Genomic DNA, 25,535 nt, shown 5'->3' with positions numbered 1-25,535 from the left:
TGGTGCACTGGGAATAAAGGCGGTGGTCCTTGAGACCCAGTTTCTGTTAAAAAAAAAAAAAGAGTGGGGTGGGGTAGGGGAGCTGGGTTGTAGCTTCGTGGTAGAGCGCTTGCCTAGCTAGTGTGAGGCAGGGCGTTCGATCCTCAGCACCGCATAAAAAATAAGCAAATAGAATAAAGGTATTTTGTCCATCTACAACTTTTTAAAATAATTTTTAAAAAATTATAAAAAGGAACGGAACTGGAAATTCCAGAAGGTGCGCGGTGGAGGGAGGTGGTAAGGGGAAGGAGAAATTGGGTAGGCGTCTTCCAGGGCAGGGCCCGCTAGCGATTGGCCGAGTTGCCCAGGAGGGCTACGCACATCCTGCGTCTCTAACCGGTGGAAAGCGACAGACAGCCCCGCACTGTCCCTCTGCCGGCTGTCTCCACTTTGACTAGGACTTAGAGCGGGGGAGTGAGCGCGTAGATCCCGAGAGGATGCAGCGCCGGCTGTTGCCTGGGGGACCCGGGGGGCTCCACCTGCTCGTCTGCTTCTTGCTGTTGAACAGCTGTCCAGGGGGCTGCAGCGACATTAGTGGCCACGGTCAGGAGGAGACCTGGGGGGTGCGGGCAGGGCCAGAGCAATTCTGAGAAGAGGGTCAGGAGGCCTCAAGGCTAGGAAAATCAGGAGGAAAATAATGTGTTCGGGCTCATGAGAAGAGAGGAATGTATACAGAGAGCATCGCAGAAAGAGGTGGACTTGGATGTCTGTGGTGTCTGGTCCCAAGGGGAGCGGGCTCAAGGGAAGACTGGGAATTCGGGAGGAGGTCGGGAAGACAAATGGGTGAAAAGGCGGCTGCAGAAGAAGCCAGACTCGCTGAGGGGCCGGGGAAGAGATGGCCTGGGTTAGGTACTGGCAAGGGACCAGGAGGGCTGGTCTTCGGGTATGGGGTCCTGGCTCCAGAGAGAAGGCTACGTCGAGAGACGGACCAAGGCTCAGCGCAGGCCCACAGTCTAGTGACTGTGATCCGATTTCCAAAGAGGGAAGGGTGACGACGGGTAAATCAGGAGGGAGGGGAAGAAGAACATCCTTCTTCCTCCCACTCTGCTCTGCGCCATCGCGGGAGACGCAGCGCTGACTCACGCGGTTGGAGAGGGACTGCGCAGACTCCAGAATGCCCAGACCACGTGGGGGAGAGAGCAGCAAACTCCTAGTTTGGCGCCCACTCTTCCTGCCCGATCCTTGGGTTTAGAGATCTACGCACAAGACTCCCAAAGAGCGGTGGGAGGAGGCCTGGTGGCGGATGTGAGGAAGGGTGCTGGGGGAAGGACCGCCAAGCTCAGCTCCGCCTCCACACCAGGCTTCACCGCCTCTCCAGCACCACGGGCAGCGCCAGGCGCTCGCAGGGTCTCAGCGGGGCGTTTCCTGTCACCGCTGTAGGATCTCGGCCTCCGAGAATCGTCTCCCTTTCCTGAAGCTCTTTTGCTTCACAATGGAGTTCTGGAGGTTTCACTCCTTCCTGAGGCCAGGAAATTGTTATTAGGGCTCCATATGAAGAGGAAGAATTCCCTTTTCTAAGACATGCCTAGAAAGATTCATGATAATTCCATGATAGATTTGTTTTAAAAAGAAAGAAAAAAAGTCGGATGCAGTAGGGCAGGCCTGAAATTACCAGGGACTCAGGAGACTGAGGCAGAGGATCGGAAACTCGAGGCCAGCTTCTGCAACTGAATGAGACCCTATCTTAAAATAGATAGGTAGATAATAGATAGATAGACAGACAGACAGACTGTGGGTATAGCTCAACGGTAAAGCACCCCTGGGTTCAATCCCCAGTACACCCGCCCTCAGTGGACTTCCTATCCCATCTATCTGTGATAAGAAAGATGTGTTTGGCATTAGGGGCTGTATTTCTTCAAACCTACCTTTCCCTTATGCACAGTTCTAGCTTTCAGTAGAAGTATCCATACTCTCAATTCCTATACATACCAATATAGATGGCCCTCCGGGTCTGCGTGTCCTGCATGAGGGAGTGCTGCATCCTCTAATTCAACCAATTGTGAGTCAAAAATATTTGGAAAAAATGTGTCTGTACTGAACATGTACAGGTTTTTTTCTTGTTATTCCCTAAACAATACAGTAAACAATGATTCACATTTTGCTTAATATTATAAGTAATTGAGATGGTTTAAAATATACAGGAGAGTGTTCATAGATAATATGCAAATACTAAGCCATTTTCTATAAGGGACTTGAACATCTGTGGATTTTGTTGCGGGGGTGGTGGTCCTGGATCCAATTCCCTGAAGATACTGAGGTGATGATACTTTCTCTAAAAATTCCAAGCCTTCCCCCTAACCCTTCTAAAGCTTCCCTAAGAGGGAGCTCACCTTCTTCCAGTACTACACCATCCATCGATTGTCCATCCTAGGAGGTAGCTTTCTGAGCCTCTCCTCACCTGAACATCCACAGGCTGCTCTTTGCCTATAAGCTTGGTTCCTACGTGGAAGTTACACCAAGGGTGAATGAGGCCCAGGGACTGAAGAACAGGGCAGGTGGTGATGGGGGAAAGGAGAACTGGAAAAAAGAGGACCTGAAGAGGGGAAAGGGCCTGGTTCAGGAATGCCAGTGAAGAGAAACTAGCTACGTCTCTTCCACTGGGATTTGAGCCAAGCTGCTTGCTGATTCCACTATTTTGCCCTTAGATTGTAAGGGCCAAGTAGGAGCAGGACAGCCCTGGCCCGTCCAAGGATTTACTGCTTCAGTCTTCCGGCAGTTACAAGTCATACTCCACCAAATTGTACCTCAAGGTAAGTATAAGCCAAAGAGCCGAGGTTGGGGCCTGGTCAGATATGGGGTAAGCACTGAGGAGCTATCTGACCTGGGGACAGTTTCTCTTTGTCAAATGTCTCTACTTGAAACTGGAGTGGGGATGGATCTAGATGGATGAGCTACTTGCACTTGAACACTCTGGAATAGCCTAGCAGATGCTTCTAGAAGAAACTCCTGAGAGAGGCCTTAATCAAATTCCTGGGGACTCAACTCCCTGGCACTATCTGAGTTTTTCCTGAGCCAGAACTCAGCCAGAAGCACATGCACATACCTCAGCCTCTGTGTAGGAAGCAGGGAAAAGTATCTGACAAATAGAAGAGAGGGATAAAAGGGAGTTCCCTGGAGATAGATGCTGATCCTTCCTTAGAGCAGAATTTTGTGAATGGGGGAGGGGAAAGTCAGATAGAAAATCTGCCTTAAGTTCATATCACTACTGCTAATGCCTACTGTCCTTATCATGTCTCAGAGTAGTGGTTCTCAAAGTGCATCCCAGACCAGCAACACCAGCATCAATAGGGAACTCATCAGAAATATTAATTCTTGATTTCCATCCCAGACCTACTGAATCAGAAACTCTGAATTTTGAGAACAGGAATCTGAGTTTTAATAAGCCTTGAAAGATACTTTGATGCATCCTAAAGCTTGAGAATTACTGCCTCTGAGTTTTCTAAATACTCTTTACATTGCTAATTTCATTTAATCCTCACGGTAGCATCAAATGAATCAGCAAAGAAACTAATCAGAATTTTAATTGAATATTACATGCCAGGCATTAAGCTAAGCATCTTTTATACACCGTCTTATTTAATTTTCTCCACACGATGTGATCCCATGTATACTTGAGGGAAACCTCTCCATGATCCCTGTCAGTGTTCCAAGCGGCAACTCACTCCATCCTTTCACCCTGCAGGTCTGTTTTGGAAGGATGACACCACCCAGGATGTGATGACCCAAAAGATGAAGCACATCAGCCTACTCCACCCCCAAGATGCATGCATGAAGGATGGAAAGGCAGTTTTCCCCACTAAAACCACTGCAATGAGGTATGTGAGGCCTGTGGTTGGCCCTTGCTATCTGGCAGACACAGAGCAGGGAAGGAACAGGTCCTAAAATGGTGAGTAGGAGCTACCAGGAGTACTATGGGGTGAATGCTTCAGAAGTCTCTTTGGGGGCCATCAGGGAATAATCCCATGATACTTAGCTATGCCTGAAAAAGGGGGTTGGTGGGTTAGCAAGCCTCAGCCCACTGTCATTCTTGTGTCTTCTAGGGGCAAGCAAGAGGAAAAGCTTCAACTCTTATTTCCCAAGGTGAGATTCATGCATCTTCCCAGGAATTATGAATCCCTGACTTTGAACCCATTACTTTCCCCCTGGGATCCTCTAATCCTTTTCTGCCTCCTTTCTGACTCCTGCCTTCTTGCCTATAGAGCCCAGTGTCCAAGTTGAACAGAGATCAGTGTGTAACCTCCAAAGTGGTTCCAAAGGCCCTAAAACAAGAGGTGACCAATCCCATCAAGGTGTGGGACTCATTTTTTCTAAGGAAGTTGGAATCATCAAGGACTTGTTTAAATGAGAGTGGCAGGTGTGAAAGAGACATGGGGTATTGGGGTGATAACAACTAAGTGAAGAAAAAAAATTTTTTTCCTTTCCCTGACAAAGAATAATCCTGCTTTCCTGTATCTCTCACAGACTACCTATAAGACATCCATATGAGAGGTGAGGAATGAGACATGGTGCAGGTGCTGAGAACTTCTAAGGAGATGAACTACAAGACCATTCATCACCATTGAGTTTGTTGTTGTTGTTGTTGTTGGTGGTGGTGGTGGTGGTACTAGGGATTGAGCCCAGAGGTGTTTTACCACTGAGCAACATCCCCAGTCCTTTTTTACTTTAAGTTTCAAGACAGTGTCTTGCCAAGTTGTTGACAGTCTCACTAAGTTGTTGAGGTTTTGAACTTAACAATCCTCCTGCCTCAGCCGGAATTATAGGTGTAAGCCACCATAACTCACTTGGCCATTGAATTTACAATAGGCATTGAAATCTTCAGAGTTCTCAAAATTAGATAAGAGGGTCCTCCTTTTATCATATACTCCTTTGTATTCATCAAGTGATAGCAAAGCTCCTTTGGATAAGTGGGAAACATAGCCCTGAGGCTTCATATTCAGTCCCTGCCTTGCTCTACTCTGTGGCCTGGGCAAGTCACCTGAGTAAGGCTCGGAGATATCTCCTTGTCAAAGATCTTTAGGATCTTTGAACTCTTCAGAATCTATACTGGAAACCACTCATCTGGTATTCCCACCTATATTTATAGATGAGAAATTGGGGCCCAGGATGGTTACAAGACTTAGTCAAGATTGCATAATGTTCATGGCAGGGCCAGGACTGGACCCAGGTCTCATGATTTCCAGTTCTTTCCCCTACATAGGTCCTGCTCTTCCTCTCAAGGACTGTAGCAGGGGTGAGGCTGTTCCAAACATCAGACGCCTCCATATTGCTTTCTTTGGACTAAGACTTAAACTATCAGAAGGTGAAATCCAGAAGATATAAAGGAGAGACATCCCAGGCAGAAATCATTGCAACCACAGATGCCCTAAGACTAGAATACTAAGGTATATCAGAGGAACAGAGAAAAGTCACTATCATAAGATGAAGTTGGAGAAGAAGGCCCAGGACTGATCACTTGAGGTCTCATGAATCACAGTGAAAGGTTTGGATATTATTCTAAGTACAGTAGGAAGTTAACTGGGGTATTTTAAGGAGAGGAATATTGTAACCTTACATATGGTTTTAAAAGGCCACTCTAGTGATGTTGGAGAATCAGTGTTGAGAAGAGTAAGAATGAAAATGGAGAGGCCAGCTGACCTGGTCCAGGGAGATGGAGGTTGCTTGGACTTGGGTGGTCACAGTGGATCCAGGCACCATCCCTCCACTGGCCACACCCTTCATCTAGAGGCCACCTGCATTTCAGCCCTTCATGTTCTCCCAGGAAACCAGCTTCTACTCCCATAAAGTGGCAGCTGGGCTTCTTAAACCTGGATTGGTTGCCAGGGCAACATAATCAGAGATAAGTGACAAGGATCTACCTGTGGGGAATTGGTTGCCGTGGTACTTTCAAGAATGCAAACAAAGTGCTGCCATTCTTCTCCAGCCCCCAACCTGAGGGAGAATCACAGCAGGAAGAGGAACTATATGTGGGAGCCAAGGATCAAGCTGTCACTTGCTGGGCTGAGTCATTGCAAAAAAGAATTACTTAAATCCTACTTTATTGAAGCATTTGGAAAAGGAGGACATATGAAAGGGACTAACACTCCAGGTTAATCCCTGTTTCTTCTCTTTCAGGAATACTCTGGGCCACTTCCTACTGCAGGCCACAGCCTTGTTGCTGATTGAGACCTCATATGAAGCTTTCCTTCCTCAGTGCCCTCACCATTGCCCTTCAGAGGGACAGTTCTTTGATGACCCAAATATCATTAAATTATGTGATTCTTTCTGTGAGCTTGTCTTGAAGGAGAATTGGGGGGGGGGAGGTGGAACTGGCCAAAGACTCTCAAGAGAGAGAAGTGGGGGTAAGTCCTTGAGGCTGGTAGAAGGCTGGCTTCTGTCTGGTTTTCCTTCCATTGGTTATTCCTGAAATGCTAAGAGCCAAGTATATGATGCATGGCATTTTTGGTCAAAAGGTGACGCCAGCTAGCCATTGAGATGATATGATTATGTTAAGATTTGCATTCATATGGATATTGGACTCCTGCTGTTCACCTAGGCCGGCTACCGGACTCCTGGAGAGTTCCCATTGGTTGGGGAAGTACCGTAGGAGGGAGTTCCGGGGGAGGAGCTCTCTCTGCGGTCCGGGAGGACGCCGCGTGGGTGGAAAAAATCTTCCCGGGCGGTACCGGACATTGGCGGCAGTTTCAAAAAATAAACTTTGTTCCTGCTTGAGTGGCTCGTGATTTTGTGCCCAGCCAGACTGCGGCACTGAAATAGGGAAGGTGGGACACAGCTGGAATGACAGCCTTCCCCACTTACATCCTAGCCAAGATGTGTGGTCCGGTTGTCCAAGTTATGGGGAAATGGGCTCCATATTTGCCACCAGTCATCCTTCCATCCCTCATGCCACACAGGCCTAGACCTGCAGTCTTATGAAGATCTTCACCTCCAGCCCTGACAGAGCTTTCCCATCCATTCTGCCCCCAAGGGTTAACCGAGCAGTGCTGAGATCAAAGTATGTACACATTTAACATTTAAGGGTAATTGCTGGTTTGCTTCTGATAGTTTAACATCTTAAAAAGGAGTGGGAGGACTGGGGATGTGGTCCAGTGGTAGAGCATTTGTCTAGCATGTTCTAGGCCCTAGGTTCAATCCTCAGAATCAATCAATCAATTTTTTCAATAAAAGGGAGTGTAAGCCAGGCATAGAAGTTCATGCCTATAATTCCAGCTACTTGGGAGGCTGAGGCAGAAGGATTATAAATTTGAGGTCAACCTAGGCAACATAGAAAGACCATGTCTCAAAAGAGAAAAGGCTGGAGGTATAGCTCAGCAGTAAAGTGCCTCTGGGTTGAATCCCTAGTACCAAAGCAAAATAGAACAGAAAAGAGAGTGGGAAATCTGATGACCCATGCTCAGCCCAACCGAACACGAGAAGGTTCTATTTGCAGAGCTTTATTTTCCTCAAAGCACTTTTATATTCATTGGATACTCATAGATGTAAGCAAACAGGCAGGTATCAAGGTTGGACTGCTCTAAGGAATTGGGACATGGCCACACCACATCTCACCCAGTTAAACAATCCAGAGAAATTTACTGACTAGTTCTTGGTAACACAGAGTCTCAGTCATACCGCTGTGCCTACCCTCACTTCAAGGACATAGCTAAACCCAAAACTACTAGACCAGTCATATCCCTTTGTTCCCAGTTCTCATCAAATCAACTAACGATAGCCACTCATCCGTATTTCCCCCTTACAACTTTCTTTCTCATTCATTCTTGCATTTTGGTAAGCCTATGCTCCACTGTGCCTGATTCTATGAGTGTATTCGGTTCCTGTCCTCATAAAAAGATTGTTAAGAATAGTCAGGAAGGGCCATTTGGTCCTATCAGCCTGGTTCCATACTCTCACCTGGCTATACGCTCCACCACCAGCATGTGCCAGGTTCCCAGAGCCACATAGATGGCCACAGCAAAGACGCAGGACATCACCAACCAGCTGGAAGAAAAAGAAAACCAGAAGTTCCCTGTTTTTAAGGCTGTGTCCTTCAAGAGCCAGGTGGTGGCAGGCACAAACTTTTTCATCAAGGTGAACACTGGTGGTAAAAACTTCATGCACTTGTGGGTGTTCAGGAGTCTCCCCCATGAGAAAAGCCCTTGACCCTGCTCACCTACAAGACCAACAAGGCCAAGCACAACGAGCTGAACTACTCCTTTCTTTCTTTTTTCTTATTGCTCAAAGAAGCTTCATTGTTTTATTTAGTTTCTGACTCTGGGCTTGTGCTTTCAACACTTTCACAACAATTTTCTGTTCCTCAATAAAGAAAGCACTCTTGATCCTGTCGCGGACACATTTAGCACACATGGAACCATCATAGGCCCTGCTGACATGTTTTTTGTTTGTTTGTTTTAGACAATCCCAAAGGATTTTACGTCTCACAGCATGAACCCCTCAAAGTCTGCCTGGGCACACACCACATGCAGATTTTGGTGCTTTCCCAACTTTCTTTGTATAAAGGTAAACAATTATATTAGCAGGGGTTTGGGTCAGCCTGGTTTTGTTAGAGGCTGTATAGACACCGTCCCCAGAAGAGTGAACTGACCTATTTCCAGTGTTCATTCTGAAGAGGGCCCTTTGTCCACATTACAGATCCTTACAGGTACTCTCTGTTGTCTACAGCATGTGTTTGGGACCATGAAAGGAACGCCATCTCTGTGCTGTGCCATCGCGGGGAACAGGGACAGTACGGGATTAAGCAGCTCCTGTTACCTGGCGGTTCCAAGTTTCATTGTACAGATATTTTTTTTCTTTCCAATTAATGATCTTAATTACTTTCAAGGAGAACCATACATATCTATTTTAAAATATGTATATTTAATGCCTTTATTTTAAAGAAAAAGAAAGAATAGTCAGAAAGGGCTGGGGTTGGGATTCAGCAGTAGTGCACTTGCCTGCATGTGCAAGGCCCTGAGTTCAACCCCAAGTACCATCCCCCCAACACAGAAACCTCAAAGAATAATCAAAGAAGTTAACCATATATACCATAGTGCCATTCAGGTAATCACAGGGTGGAGTTTCCCTGCCTCATATCCCCCGGCTCACATCTCTCCATCCACAGCTGACGATGGACAGTGCTACCACCTCCCCATCTCATGCCCTGGAACACCCTGCTTCTCATCCTGCAAGTTTTCTAGAAAGCCAGGTGTGTGCCTCTCTATGCTCCAAACAACCCTGAAGTCCCTGGGTGCTGGGAGCCATTAGCCAAGTAGGTATGACAATTTCCTTGCCAGCGTACCCCATGTTGCTGACATTTTGCAGTGACATTGAATGTAGGTGACCTTGCTCAAGGACCAGGGCGGATTAGGGTGTTCCCGGTTTAAGATAATCGGGTTTAGGGCGTTCCCAGTTTAGGTTCCAGGTTTAAGGTTTAAGATTATTCCTGCTGGGAATAGGGCGTATCCTGCTGCCTGAGTTCCCCTTGAGTTCTCACGGGATTCAGACAGTATTCTTTGGGAGATAGAAGCCCAGTGGAGGTGGATTTGGGCAGAGAACGTGGATTTCCCCAGAACGTGATTATAGACGGCTGGTGTGAGTTTGGGAAAAAAGAGTTGCTGTTTGAATCTACAAGCTGTGTGGTGGCTCGTGATTGTGTGCCCAGCCAGACTGCGGCATTTATGCCCAGCCAGACTGCGGCACCTGGGATTTAATACCCCCAGAGGCAACTCTCAACCAGTAAAGAACAAAATTTAGTGCAATTGAATCACGTTGGACTGTTATCCAGCCCTCCACAGACAATTCTGAGGGGTATTCAATATGATTCTTCCAAGGGTCCACAGTGATACTCAGCCCCATTGCCCACTGCTGTAACCTGTTCAACCTCACACTTAATTTCATTGACTTTTCTTCTTTCTTTGCCTCAAAGGAAAGTGATTTCTGGGATCATCTCCCACACAAATTACCTGAATCCAACTTCTTATTTATTTTGGCTCAACCCAAACTAAACCTATTACATGCTAGACACTCTTCTAGACACTGGGGATACAGTTTTGGAATAAGGCAAAATGTTCACTGCCATGGAGTTTATTTATAAATCATTTTCTAACCATCTGTTATCAGGGAAAAATTCCAGCAATTTATCCGGCCCGGGGAGCATTCAGGTTCTTGTCTTATCAATTTCCTCAGTGCCATGGTGCTTTACCCCATTCTGTCAACTATTTGTACCAGCAATTCAGTCCTAATTGTGTTTCCCAAATGTGCCCAGAGGGTGTATGCTCCAGGGGCCCAGTATATGCCATTCTCTCTACATTACAAGTGCCCCCTCCCCAACAAACTTTGTCAATCTTATCCTAAAAATCTAAGTTCTCCTCTGTGACCTCTAAATGGCCTTCCCCACATCTCCATCACTGGAGCAAAGTGACAGTTTGCCATCTACAAGGCATGGAGAGGGACTTGGAACAGATTCTCCCTGTCTGCCCTGCTGACCCCTTGATTTCATATTGCCAGCATCCAGAACTGTGAGATCACAAATTTCTGTGGCTTAAGCTCAGTCTATGGCATTTTATTAAGGCAGCCCTAGAAAACTAATACAAGTGACTGGATTTCGTTGGAGAGAATTTAGATATATTCTACCTGGGAGAATAATGGTGCCACTGTACTCATGGTAGGTCTGGAACCTGAGGCTTTGCATTTTAAAGAAATTTTAGATGATACTGATACTATTAGTCCAAGGACTACACTTTGAGAACCACCATCTTAGAAAAAAATGCACACATAGGTACACAGAAGACATGTATAAAGATGTTCAAAACTGTGTTATACACAATAGTCCCAAACTGGAAGCCTATATATATCTATCAACAGTAAAAGAGAGGACCAGGTGATACAGCACTTGCTTAGCATGTGCAAGACCAGGGGTTCGATGGCTTCATAAAATTGGATAAAAAAACATTTTAAAAAGAATACATAGTATATAATCCCATTTATATACAGATTTAAAATAGGCAAACTACCTCTTCTGGACCATATTCAGGAGTTTGGGGACTGAATAAAAATCTCTTTTTGGCCTTTATCCAGTTTTTTCCATTCAAGAAGAGATGCCACAGAGAATAAACATGGCAACACCCTGAGGTGCAGCACGACCCAGACAGCACTGCTGAATACATGAATTAGTCTTTGACAAGGGGTTGTTGTTCCATTAATTTAGGCAAGTCATTTGACTTGGAAGAAATATGATGCAAATAGGTCACATGTTCTAGTTGGTATCAGGTGGGATGAGTCAAACTAAATTAAATGAATAACTACTAAACTTGAATTGACAGCAATGAAAAAAAATGCTGTTATCTTAAAACCATCAAAGCCCCAGAACCTTGGAGGTTGGCACTGTAAATCTTAGAAAAAACAATCAATTGGATGATGTGTCATAGTTTTCTCTTCCCAGTAGGAATTCAGCCTTTTCCCTAGGTCCCAGTGCTAAGGCATTCATAGATATGGAGCTCCTTAATTGGATGGCAATGTGGCCTCAAGTATACCCAGTGGATCTTCCACCAAGTCTTCCCCAAAAGGATCCACAGCCATTTACAAAGTTAATCATACAGGGGCAAAGGATATACACAAACGCTTCAGGCTACTAGAAACCTGTTCTGAATGGAGATTCATCCACAAAAATATAAGATACCACTCTGAACACCATCAAGGTGAGAATCTATGGATGTCAGGTAGTAAATGGAGTTGTGGTCACAGTCTGCCTTATGATAGTTTACTTGAATTGTGGACCCATCCTGTAGTCATGTCCTGTCTCCGAATGTATGGTGGGAATAGACATACTTAGTAGTTGGCAGAATCTCGTCTTTGATTATCTTACCTGTGAAATAAGGGTTATTTTAGCAGAAATCCCCACTGAAAGTACCTGGAACTACCTCCCTGATATGGTTGGATATGGCTTTTCCCCCAGAAGTTTTTGTGAAAGAGAGTTAGTCCCCATTTTGGTGGCGTTAAGGTGATGTAACCTTAAAGAAGTGGAGACTAGTGTCAGATAATTATGTCATTGGGGTTCAACACTCATGAATGGATTAATGCTGTTCCTTGGGAGTCAGGTTTAGTAGGAGTGGATTGGTTCCTACAAGAACAAGTTGTTATAAAAAGAACAAGCCTGGCCCCTGCCTGGTCTCTTGCATCCTCTCTTCCCATGTGAACACTTCCATATATACTTCCACCGTTGGGCTGCCATCCACTCAGAGGTCTTCCTTGGAGCCAAGCTGGTACAAGTTCTTTAACCTCTTGAACTATATAGGTCTGTTTTCTTTATAAAGTACCCAGCCTTGGGTATTTTGTAATAGCAATACAAAATGGACTATAACATTCTCCCTTCCAAAAATATGCACCAAAAGCAGTACTGCATCCTAGAGGAATTTCAGAAATTAATACCACTATCAAGGACTTGAGGGCTGGGATTGTAGCTTAGTGGCAGAGCGCTTGCCTAGCATGTTTAAAGCACTGGGTTCAATCCTTAGCACCACGTATAAAATAAACCAGTAAAATAAAGGCATTCTGTCCTCTACAAGTACAAAAAAAATTCTTTTTTTAAAAAAAAGAACTTGAAAGATACAGAGGTAACTATTCTTGTCACATCCTCATTTAATTTGCCCATATATGCTTTGAAATAGACAGATGAATCTTGGAGAATAATTATAGATTATAATAACCTTGGCTAGTGCAAACTGGAAATATGCTGTAAAAATAAAAGATACACTGATTTTGATTTCAAAAACTTATTATGAAAAAAGAAATGCAAAATATCTCAAGAAGTTCTTATACTGAGAATACACTGAACTAATATTTTGATATTTTGATATTATTTGGGTTAAATATAACATTTAAATTAATTTCAACTATTTCTTCATACTTTTTAAATGAGTTATTAGAAAAATTAAAATTACATGTATAATTACAACTATAGTTCCATTAGACAACACTGATTTAGAAAACATTCTTTCTTTCTCATTTTTATTAGGAAAAACAGAAGCACTTTGCACTCATATGACAGAGAAAAACACCATGTCCCAAAAATGTCTTTTTTGAAGTCTATATCAACCCTCCTGTTCTCTGTAAAATTGTGATCTGGAAAGATTGCTTTTACTTTGATATCTAAAATGGGTTGAATGTTTGTGTCACCCCACCCCTGACAAATTCATATGTTGAAATCCAAACTATGTATTAGGAAGTGAGCCTTTGGGAGGTAGATGGGTCCTGAGGGACTAGTGCCTTTATGAAAGATCTAAAAGGCTCTCTTTCCATTCTGTGAGAATAACAACAAGAAGTTGTCTGTCTGCAACCTGGAAGGGAGCCCTCACCAAAATCTCAACCAGCTGGTACCCTGATCCTGGACTTCCAGGCTCTGGAACTGTAAGAAACAAAATTCTATTACTTAGATGCCTTTTAATTTATAGTAATTTTCATAGCAGCCTGAAGTAAGACAATATCCCACATAAAATGACACTGGTTCATTACTTTGATGATATTGTGCTAACTGGATATGCTAAGCAGGATGTAGCGAGGACTCTAGATACCATGAGACACATGCATAGAAGAAGAACTTCAGGGAATTTCAGAGTCCTGCCACATTAATGAAGTTTCTAGAGGTCCAGTTGTCTGTGACATGTTGAGATCCCTCTCTAAAGTGAGATACATTGAGTGGGGGTGTACTTCAGTGGTAAAGTGTTTGCCCTGGGTTTGAACCCCGGTATCATAATCAATCAGTAAAGTGAAATAAGTTACTTCATGTTAGACAATTATCACGATTAAAAAGAGAAACAATACTCTTTGGAAAAGAGAGGTCCTCAGTGGTATTTGAGGAAATATATAGCACATTTGTGCTCAGACTGATTTACCAGTAAACCAACACACTTTTCATGTGGCCTGAAGCAAGAAAATGTTTGCAGTGGTTCCAAGTTTTAATGCAACCAGTATTTTTATTTAATTATTATGAATCAGTGATCCCAGTAGTATTGGAAGTGTCTACAGCAGACCAAGATGTTATATGAATCCTCTGGCAAAACCTAGTCAGATTATTATAGTGTACTCCTAATATTTTGGAGTGAGAGCATTCCTCTTTATTCTACCAGCTGTTCTCCATTTGAAAATCAGCTCCTAGTTTTCTACCATGCTCTTGTTTTAGACTAAACACCTGGTAATGGGACAATGAGTAATTAAGAACTTGGTATTATCTGACCCACAAGTCATAGAATTGGAGGTTCATCACAGCCTTCCCTTATTAAATGGAAATGGTACATATGAGAGGGGGCCCAAGAAGATATGGATGGAACAAGTTGCATGAGCAGGTAACTCAGACTCCTACTGCTTCATCACCTCTCCCACAATCTTATTTATGGCCTCCTGGGGAATTTCTTATGACCAGATGACAGGGGAAGAAACAACACAGGCCTAATTTAGAGACATCTGCACAAAATGCAGGCATCAGCCAGAAGTAGAAGACTGCTATATTATGGCCCAGTGCAGAAGTGTCTGTGAATTACATTGATGAAGAGAAATCTTCTTTGTGGGAATTTTTGTTGATATATCTGGCTTTCTACTTAGAACTGAAGAAGAGAAGATCTCTGAGGCATGGATCTATACTGTACATAGCTTATGGCTAATAGGTTGGTTGACTGATCAGGGATTTGAATAGAACACATTTGAAGATCTGCAACAACAAGGTCTTGGATGGATCACTGGGAATGGACCCAGAGTATGACTACTGTCATGATTTCCTGAGTAAATGACCATCAGAGGTGCAGAGTGTGGAGAAGACTGTCAATAGTCAAAAGTATAAAATTATCTGTTTTGCACATACCAGTCATCTTTCCCCAGCAACTCTGGTACTTTCTTAATGAGCCCATGTACTAATGGATATGGTGTCAGGGGTTAACAACATGACTTCCCTCCCCAAGAATTATCTGGTTATAGCTACCCCTGGATACTAATTTGCCAACAGCAGAGAACAATGTTGATTTCCCAAAATTGCATATAAGCAACCTGGTAATATATTTTCATCCTGAATTCATTCCACCAGGAAAAGGAATAGGGGATTTATATTCTAGATATGGATTTGTCTTTCCTGTACATAGTACTAACTTATCATTAGTGAATTTACAGAATGTTTTTATCATCCCTAAGAAAAGCAAGAAGTGAAAGTCAAAGTGGCCCCTCTCACTATAATACCTCAGAACCTCTGAAGGAATGCTTGCAGCCCGTCTCTTGAATGATGACTTTTCAAGATCCTACTGCCCAAGGGAAAAAGGCTTTCACCACATTCATGGTAATATTAAATTGGAAGCTGAGATTAACTAACACCTGGCCACTTGGTGTTCCTCATATCACCAAACCCACAGGCTGATAGGGATGCCATTATATTAACCACAGTAATTGACTCCAATTACCAGGTTGGGAAGCTGTGTTACTGCTATAAAATGAAGGCAAAGATGATTACTACCGAAACCAAAGGAATTCACTTGGGCTCTACATTTTCTTTCCCCATAGTACTGGCTCAATAGAAAATTGTGGAAACCAAATAAAGTTAGAGATGTCAAATATCAGATCTTGCAGAAATAAGGATTTATTTCTCAGCCCACTAGTTTAAAAATCCCATCTAGTCCCTTTGACCAGGGTAAGAAGACCATAATAACCCAAGACCAGGGGTAATCAAAATTTCACCAACAGTTAGTGATACACTCTTAGGTTATAACACCATAGTGAAAAACAAAGAAACTCAGTCCACAAAAGAATGGATAATGGTTACCCTCAGAAAAAGGCCATGTCTGGGGAACCAATCAGGCTTCTAGGGTGCTGGAAAAGTTCTAGAGCTTGACCTGAGTCACATGGGGTTTTGTGGTAATGTATTAAGCTTTTGTTTGTTTGTTTTGCACATTCATCTTTTATTTTTCACAATTTACAAAGTTTCAAAAAGTGGAAAAAATGGGGTAAAGTGACAAAGATGGCAGAGGGAATTTTCAAGAGTGAAAAGAAGACTTCCCTGAGTATATGTGAGAGTTTTAAAGGGTTTTGAATAAAACTTGTAGAGCCCTTTTTCTAAAGGAAAAGTGACCTGTCTCTTCAACAAGACAATGCCAAATAAAACTCAAAAGTAAAATTTTATGAAAAATGAAAAACAGCATCCTAAAATATCAAACAAACTGAAACAAACCTAATTACATGTCAAATTGGTAGTTGTGACTGGTCAAACAAAAGAGTCTTTTCAAATGACTTTAGAACACAGTATTTTGACACTATATCCGTAGGGGTTACATTTAATGACAAAGACAAACTGCCAAAAAACTTAAGCATTCACTGATTAGTAGAGTAACATTTGTATGGTTAGGTGTAAATCATTGCATATTGTAGGATTAAACATACAAGAGTTATGTTAAAGTCAGTAGGAACCCAAATCTTCAGTGTAGGATTAAAAAAAATTCATAAAAAATCCAGAGTTCATTAAGAATCATGGTGAAATTTTGTAAATATGTGTGTGTGTGTGCACGTGCACACACACACATGCGTGTCTGTGTGTCTATCTGTGTCTATGTCTTAATATTCCATCTCTGGTCTTTGAAAGGGACTGGAAGCAGCAGTCCCTCACCCCATCCACCCAGATTATGGTTTCTAAAATCAGCCCTTAATAAAATCTATAATGTCTCTTTGGAGGAATGGCTGCTTTCATGTCCGGACAGGGAATAAAAAAAATATGAACCTGATGCATTTTGGAGTGGCAAAAATCAAGGTGGATTTTAATGATTAATGGGAAGTTTCAAAAGGACATCAGAGCAGGGCATGGTGGCACACACCTGTATGTCCAGTGACTTGGGAGGCTGAAGCAGGAGGATCACAAGTTCCAGGCTAGCCTCAGCAATTTAGTGAAACTCAGTCTCAAAATAAAAAATAAAAAAGGGATGGGGAGAAAAGGACTTAAAAACAGTATACTACAGGAACACAGCCACATCAGTTTACTGCAGCACAATTCACAATAGCTAAACTGTGGAACCAACCTAGATGCCCTTCAGTAGATGAATGGATAAAGAAAATGCAGGTAAATGGATGGAGTTGGAGAATATAATGCTAAGTGAAGTTAGCTAATCCCAAAAAACCAAAAGCCGAATGTTTTATCTGATATAAGGAGGCTAATTTATAGTGGGATTGGGAGGGGGGAGCATGGGAAGATTAAACAACTCTAGACAGGGCAAAGGGGAGGGAGGGGGAAGGAGGGGGTAAGAGGGTAAAAAAATGGTGAAGTGAGATGGACATTACTACCCTAAGTACATATATGAAGAAGACACAAATGTGTGAATATACATTGTATACAAGCAGAGATATGAAAAATTGAGCCCTATATATGTTATATGAATTGTAATGCATTCTGCTGTCATATATAACAAATTAGAATTTTTAAAAAAGATTTAAGGAAAAAAAAAGGGCTTGGGAGATAGCTTAGAGAGCATCCCTCGATTCAATTCCTATACCAAAAAAAAAAAAGGAGCCATATTAAAAGACCTTTCACTGGCTTATTCTAGTATAATTTTAATATTGAAAATAATTGCTGTGATTGATTCATATCAAATACATAAATAATAATATTCAATAAAAAATCATGAAAGTATTTTTTAAAACTTACTATCCACTCTTAGGGGTAACTATTATAGCAACTTATTACTCTGAAAATGGGTGAAAAGTAAAAGCTAAGAATATGTTCTACATTTCCAGTTGGGATTACATTTCAGATAAGTTAAGCCTAGTTAATAATGCCAATCCCTTTATGAAATATCAGCTAATAAATGTAAAAGGAAGGAAAGAGTAAGAAAAATCACTATTTTGCTACCTCTGGTGAAATAATTTAGTCAAAACTGATCAACTAGGTGAAAAAGTTGATGGGGAACTAGATATTCTCATGTGAAACTATTATCCCATGGATTATATGCTTGTTACGTTAGGAAAACATAATTTAATAGAGATCTGGCTGGTTCTACCTCAAATCAGTGATCAATTTCAGCATCACTAATAGTGGGACAGGCAGACAACATGCACCTTTGGAAACGATGCAACTGAAGGTGTTTTTCTTAAAAAAAAAAAAAGTGTTTAACCTGATCCAATCAAGGTTTCAGATGTAACTTCTAGTTTACAGAAAATCCAGGGGATATGAATGTTATACACATGGGGAATATAGGGAAATAAGCCATGAAGAAACAATCAAACCAATTAAAAGGTGAGGAGTTCTAAAGAAAAAGTGACCTGTCTCTTCAATAAGACAGTGTCAAAAATGTGGGAGGGGATCAGTATCAATGCTAATTTAAAGAGAATTAAGAAACGTATCTAACCAGGCGAAGTGGCACATGCCTGTGATCCCAGTGATTCATGAGGCTAAGACAGGAGGATCGAAAGTTCTAGACTAGCCTCAGTAAATTAGCAAGGCCATAAAAAACTCAGTGAAAACCTGTCTCAAAATTTAAAAGTTGGGGAGCAGGGCTAGAGATGTAGCTCAGTGATGAAGCCCTTCTGTATTCAATCCCAGTATAAAAGTGAGAGAGAGGGAAAGAGAAAGAAGGAAGAGGAGGAGTAGGAGGAGGAAAGAAAAGAAAGAAATCTAGATGCAATTATGGCCTTTGATTGACTCCCATTTTGAGCAAAATAGCTGAAAAAGGAATTTTGGAGAAATAGTTTGAGAAATTTAAATGTGATTGAGTATTAAATAATATTAAGAGAGTTACTGTGGTTATGTGAGAAAATGTCCTTGTTTCCTAGAGATACATATTGAAATATTTATAATGGAATTATGATGTCTATAATTTGCTTAAATACTAAGAAGAAGCAAATATGGCAAAATGCCAATAACCGTTAAGTCTAGATGAGATGGTATGAGTATTCACTATGCACACATCTCTCTCTCTCTCTCTCTCTCTCTCTCTCTCTCTCTCTCTCTCTCTCTCTCTTTCTCATATTTTACTAGAAAGCAAGACAGTAAAATGATCAAATTTGAACCCTAGAAAGCTCACTCCCTAGCTTATTGGGAGATAAGAATGGAAGCAGAAGACCAGTGGGATGATTACTGCAAAATCCACCATGAGTGAGAACAGAGGTCTAGGTAGGGTAGTCAGGGGGAAGAGAGGTGAGCTGATATGAGATACACTTTGCCATACTAACCATAAAATTGCTGATAGGCTCCAGATGGAAGAGTCAGAGAGTCAACACTAATAACAAAAATTACTACCTACAGGGGTGCAGATAGATAGGAAAATAACTTCTGATGCTCTATAGCACAGAAAGATGACTACGGTTGACAAACTAATTAACTATTTCAAAGTAAACTAAGAGAAGATTCTGAATGTTCCTAATACAAGGAAATAATAAATGTTTAAGGTGAGCTGGGGTTGTGGCTCAGTGGTAGCGTGCTTGCACGTGGGGGGCACTGGGTTCGATCCCCAGCACCACGTGAAACTAAATAAATAAAATCAAGGTATAAAAAATGTTTAAGGTGATAGGTATGATCATTAACCGCTGTGTACATGTATTGAAATGTCACACTGTAGTCCATAAATATGTTCAATTACTATTTATCAATTAAAAGTAAATAAATGTTTTAAAACAAAGGAAAAAGTTCAAAAGACAATAAATACATTGTAAGCATTGTAAGGAGAGAAAAAAAGATAATATTTTATGTTGTATTCAGTACGTGCCGGTCCAGTCCTTGTTCCCAGTGATCCACATGAATTTAATTCATATAATTCTCACCGTCACATTGTGAAGTACTTACTAGTATTAGCCTCTCTGATTTACGCTGCTTGAGCACAGACAGATAAGCAACTTGCCCAAGGTTATACCCCTAGTAGGTGGCACCATTGGAATTGGAATCCAAGCACGCACGCCTAACCATCCCTGGCCTTAAGAATGACGCCAGAACCATTAATAAAGACACACGTAAGAGTTCCTTTCTATTCACTTTTATGCTCCTCGTTTTAGGATTTATATTCCCAGACCCACGTAGCTTCCCTGGCCCCCACAGAACTATAACCCATTTCGCCAATCTTGGGCGCAAGAGAGAGAGGTGGATGTGGTCCTTGAAGAGGAGCATAGTTAGGTCAAAAGGGGATAAGCCAAGTGGGAACTCTACTATTTGGTGGAGGAGGTGAAGGTTGCTTAGGTACCCCGCTAAGACAGGGCTCTTACGTCACGTATGACGCAAATAAGCGTAAGAGNCTGACTCACGGGCCGGGGGTGGGGGTGGGAAGGTGGCGCATGGGGGAAGGGGCGCAGCCTCGCCATCTGGCCCTCTCTTTCCCCACCCGGGCTTGGAGACCAACGCAGGGGTTCTTCCTGTGACGCTGTGGGTTAACAAGATGGAGCGGAGGGGTCAGGTCCTCTGGAGACTCCTCTCCCGTCAACCCCTCCCTCTCCCGCAATTCCCTCCTGACAAGCCCTTCCGCAGCTCCAGGCTTCAGCACCACGGACAGCGCAGCGGCACGGGTCTGGAACCGCTAGCCAGGAACACTCTGACCCTCTCCCTCCACGCGGGGGAGGTGCATTAGACTTTCCGCCTTGTCTGAGTTCCAGGCTATTAAACTTAGGAGGCTTTCGAAGATTTGGGGAAGTAAATTTTCCTTCTGGATTTGGCCAAAAACTCTCCCATAGTAATTTTATGAAAACAATATGATCCTCTAACACGACTGTCCCCGCCCCCGCCCTTGCCTTGGGCAAGTTGCTTTTCTGTCTGTGCTCAAGCAGCGTAAAGCAGAAAGGCTGCTGCTTCTCAACTCTCAGTAAAGCGACTGGAGGCTCTTAAGGATTCGGACTTTAAAATCCGGAGCCGGATCTCATGCTTTCTTCTGTTCAGGATTCTAGGCCTCTTCCCTACTCTCCTCCCAGATTAAAGGCTTTCTTAGAATGAAAGAATGGGCCCCGTCTGGTTTTCCTGTTTCCCTGCCTTTCCATCCATCCTACCATTCTGTGTGGGGGTGTCTGAGCTTCTGCTTACCTGTCCCTCTACAGGCTGTCTATTTGATCGTAGACTCTGCTCTCACCTCGAAGTATGCATTCAGGGTGAGTAAGACCCAGGCATAGGACTCACAAGACAGAGAGGTACAACAAAAAACAAGTGGGAGTCCCAGAAGGGAGGAGAGGGACAGTCTTGGGATAAGGAGCCCTGACCTTAAGGAACAAGAGAGAAGGTGGAGAAAGTGCTATTCATTGGCAACCTGGACTTTGATAGGTCTCTTGTTCAAGATTTCTGATACCACTTTTGTCCTCTTAGATGGCTTGTTTGGACAGTGCCAGGTGGGAGTGGGGCAGGCACGGCCCCTTTTGCAAGTCACCTCCCCAGTTCTCCAACGCTTACAAGGTGTGCTCCGACAGCTCATGTCTCAAGGTAAGATCTGGATGCACTGGAGGAGAGAGATTCAAGCTTGGTTAGATATGAGTGGGGAAGTAAGGGACCACCTGACCCAAAGACTTCTCTTTCTGAAATATTCTTGTCATGCCAACTTCTGGAAACTCACCTTCCTAGATCTTGCTGGAGAAGGGGACAAGAAAAGGATGTGATAAAATCCTAAAGACTGGCTGTTCACATCTGAACTCTGGACTCTAAAAGCACTGGAAGAAGCCAGCATCTGTCTCTTTAGGTCCAGTTTTACTCCCTGGGACTGTCTGAGTGTTCTCCACAGATTCTAAGGTCCTTAGGCAAGAGAACACCCCACTCATTCAATTCATTCATTCAGCACGTATCTATTGAGTATTTACTATGTGGGGGGGGGGCAGGATGGGGGCATAGTTCTAGATGTTGGGGATGTAACAGGGAATAAAACAAAGATCTCTGTCTATTGGGGTTTGTGTTTGGGGGGAAGAAACACTATATTAGTTAGAAAATAAATAGTATTCTAGAAGGTAATAAATGGATATTAGGGTAGGCTAGAAAGTGCCATAGAACATTACAGCAGAATAAAGGGACCTGAAATGGTGAATTAGAAAGCTGCACTATACATTTTTGAATATATGTAAATTTTGAACAGACTGTAAGGAGAAGGGAGAGTTTGCCAGGAGGTTATTCAAGGAAAGAGTGTTTCAGGCAGACCAAACAGCTAGGTCAAAAGCCCTAAGGCAGGAGCAAATTTTAGGAACACCATGGATGCCACTATAACTGATAGAAAAGTGACGGAAAGGAAAAATAGAAGTCACATTTGGGTAAGAAATGGGGGAAGGAATGTAGTCATTGTAGGGACTCAAGGGAATGTATGGCATTGGTTCCACTCTGAGTACAAGAGAAAACCATTGCAGGGTTTTAGCACAGTTGTGCATGATCTAACTTCTATTTTAAAAGGATTATTCTTGCTTCTGTGTTGAGAATACACAGAATGTAGAGAGAGTCAAGGTTTGAAGCAGGAAGTCCAGTGAAAGCTGCCATAATAACTCGGGTAAGAGATGAGTGTAGTTTGGACTAGGGCGATGATAAAATACTAGATATGGCTGTAAAAAGAGAAGTCAGAAATGACATCCACATTGTATTGCCCAGACAACTGAATCAGTGGAGATGTCATTAACTATGATGGGGGAAATTTCACACACACACACAAAAAAAAAAACTTTAGGTAAAGTTGGGGGATGTTTAGTTTTTGATATGTTGAGTTTAACATGTCTGTGCAGGTAGGATGGAATTCAAACCTGTGAGATAGGATTTTGAGAGAGAGGACCAGAATAGAGTTATAAATTTGGGATTCTTTGGCATAGAGATGGCAAATATATCTATAAGGTAGATGGCTTAACCAAAGGATTGAGTATATATGAAGAAGAAGACTAAGGATAAAGCCCTGGAGAATTCTTTTTTTGTGTGTGAGAGTGGAGTGTACAGGGATTGAACTCAGGGGTACTCTGTGACTGAACCACATCCCCAGCCATATTTTGTATTTTTTAAATATCTTTATTTATTTATTTTTATGTGGTCTGAGGATTGAACCCAGTACCTCACATGTGTGAGGCAGGTGCTCTACCACTGAGCTACAGCCCCAGCCCCCCTATTTTGTATTTTATTTAGAGAGAGAGTGTCACTGAGTTGCTTAGTGCCTCATTTTTGCTGAGGCTGGCTTTGAACTCAAGATCCTCCTGCCTCAGCCTCCCGAGCCACTGGAATTACAGGCGGGCACTGCACCTGGCAAGCTCTGGAGAATTCTAATAACCTTTTCCCTGAATTACATCATGAAGTGTCCCATAATACAAGGCCCGAATTCTGAAGGGAGAGGGAAGATGGAAGGAGGGAGTAGTCTCAATGTTCCCATTCATAGTTTAAATATATGACACATTTTGATTAAACTTAAAACATTTGATATTCTAGTGCAAATATAAATGGCAAATTAGAAAGCTGCAGTGTACATTTTTGAATATATGTAAATTTTGAACAGACTGTAAGGAGAAAGAAGAGTTTGCCAGGACTTTAAGGCCAAAAATACATTCTCCAAGTCAACTGCTCTGTGTGTATGGCTCTGCAGGTCCAGTCCTCAGACTCAGACGGCTGTATCATCTGGAATCTGTTAGGACCTAGGTGGATGGCCAGTTTCCAGGCAGACTTTGTTAACTGTTAGAGTCCAACATGTACAACATGGGGGTACTGTGACCCAGACTCAACCACAGAAGGAAAGAGACTTTGAAGCTGAGCTTATTTAGGTTAAGAAAGAAGGAGGAGGAAGAGGGTGAAAGGGGAGGAGGAGGAGGAGAAGGAGAAGAAGAGACTTAGAATCGGAAGCTAGTGAGGTAGGAGGAGTGTTCAATGTCCCAGATGCCAAGTGAAAATCTACCAAAGAGGGAGAGATCAACATTGTCAAATGATGATGACAGGTTAAGAAAAATGAGATCTGGGAACTGGCCATTGGATTTAGATAAGCATAATTCACTGCTGACAATTCACTTTGACGAAGTAGTAGTAAAATCCTGAATAGAGGGGCTGGGGCTGGGGCTTAGTGGTAGAGCGCTTGCCTTGCACACGTGAGGCACGGGATTCGAGGCCCAGCACCACATATAAATAAATAAATAAATAAATGAAATAAAGGTATTGTGTTCATCTACAACTAAAAAAAACTAAAAAAAAATTTAAAAATAAAATAAAATCCTGAATAGAGTAGATTGAGAGGGAATGGGAGGAAAGAAATTGGATAGAGTGTTATAGATAAGTCTTTCAAGGAATCTTGCTACAAAGAAATGGGATCATAACTGAAGGGAAATGTGATGCTAAATAGTAGTTTTTTTAGATGGAAAAATATTGCATCATGTTTTTATGCTGATGGCAACAATTCAGTAGAAAATGGAGAAGAGGATGATGTAGGAAATAGGGGAGAATTTCGGGAGGGGTGTTCTTGAGTAGGTAAGAGGGAACAGAATCTAGTGCTCAACTGGAAGAATTAAGTTTAAATAGGAGCACAGGTAGTTAATCAAATATTAAAAGGCAAGAAGGCAGATAGAGATGTTGGTAGATCCCAGAATATTTGTGAAGAGCACCACAGATTATAAACCCAGAACATGGAAGAAAAAATGGGGGTAGAGAGTGGGAGATTATTCTTTAAGAATGGGTGGCTGGTCTTTCCTGAGAGCAGAGTTTCATGGGGTTAAAGGGTCAAACAGAAGATCTGCTTCAGGGTAAGATGATGATTATAACAAATATGAGAATGATAATGATGACAACCCTGATGAGGAGAGGATGTAGAGGTTTAAAGCAAGTGTCCACTGATTTAGAGTTTTCTAAGCACTTTCATTTCCATGGTCACACTTGATCCTCACAATCACATTGTGAGCTATGTGATATTCCCATATGGAAACTGAGGTTCAGGAAAATAATAATAATAGCTATAATAATAGCGTTGTTGCAAGTTCATTATGTGACAGGCACTATTCTATTTAATATATGTTATTTTAGTTAATACAAAAATCTTAGGAGAGGGCCAGGATTGTGGCTCAGGGGTAACGTGCTTGCCTAGCATGCGTGAGGCACTGGGTTCAGTTCTCAGCACCACATACAAATAAATAAAATAAAGGTCCATCAACAACTAAAAATTATATATATATATATATATATCTTAGGTGGTATAAATGCCCATCTTATGGAGGAGAGAATTGAGATAATTGAGGCTCAGCAATCTTCCCAAAATCACTGAATTTCTCAGTGGCAGAGGCAGATTCAAACCCAAGCAGTCTGACTGCAAAAGCTGGACCTGAGGGTGAGAAAAAGCAGCTCATATCACCCTGTGGGTCTCCAGCCTCCTCCACTGCCTCTCTGCTCTGCCAAACTCAATGCACTGCAGTGTAGGTGTTGTGCTTTTTGTGACTGGGCCCCCAGACTCCTCACCCACTCTCACCTATCATTGCCCAACAGGATTATCCTGGCATGATGACCTCACACAGTATGTGATCTCCCAGGAAATGGAGCGCATCCCCAGGCTTCGCCCCCCAGAGCCCCGGCCAAGGGACAGGTAGGCAGCCTTTCTCAGCAACCTTAGTGTATTGAGGCT

At 42.6% G+C, this 25,535-nt stretch overlaps 1 protein-coding gene and 1 long non-coding RNA gene across 2 annotated transcripts in view; both read left to right on the top strand.

The window, feature by feature from the left end:
* Nucleotides 1–378: 378 nt before the first annotated feature.
* The window catches only part of Ptprn (protein tyrosine phosphatase receptor type N), a 37,776-nt gene continuing 12,619 nt past the window's right edge, over nucleotides 379–25,535 (top strand). Inside the window, exons 1-4 of the mRNA XM_015481429.2 lie at nucleotides 379–582; nucleotides 21,040–21,090; nucleotides 21,302–21,415; nucleotides 25,400–25,496. Of these exons, the coding sequence (XP_015336915.2) occupies nucleotides 477–582; nucleotides 21,040–21,090; nucleotides 21,302–21,415; nucleotides 25,400–25,496 (368 nt within the window). The 5' untranslated portion in view covers nucleotides 379–476. The remainder of the gene's footprint in view (nucleotides 583–21,039; nucleotides 21,091–21,301; nucleotides 21,416–25,399; nucleotides 25,497–25,535) is intronic.
* Nucleotides 4,335–6,306, top strand: LOC125618248. Its single transcript, XR_007349509.1, has 2 exons — nucleotides 4,335–4,527; nucleotides 6,151–6,306. It is a non-coding gene; the product is annotated as an uncharacterized LOC125618248 (long non-coding RNA).

This window comes from Marmota marmota, unplaced genomic scaffold, assembly GCF_001458135.2.
Source record: "Marmota marmota marmota unplaced genomic scaffold, marMar, whole genome shotgun sequence".
NCBI classification, from domain to species: domain Eukaryota; kingdom Metazoa; phylum Chordata; class Mammalia; order Rodentia; family Sciuridae; genus Marmota; species Marmota marmota.
Note: the sequence above shows the minus strand (reverse complement) of the source record. Positions and strands in the feature narration are given on the sequence as shown.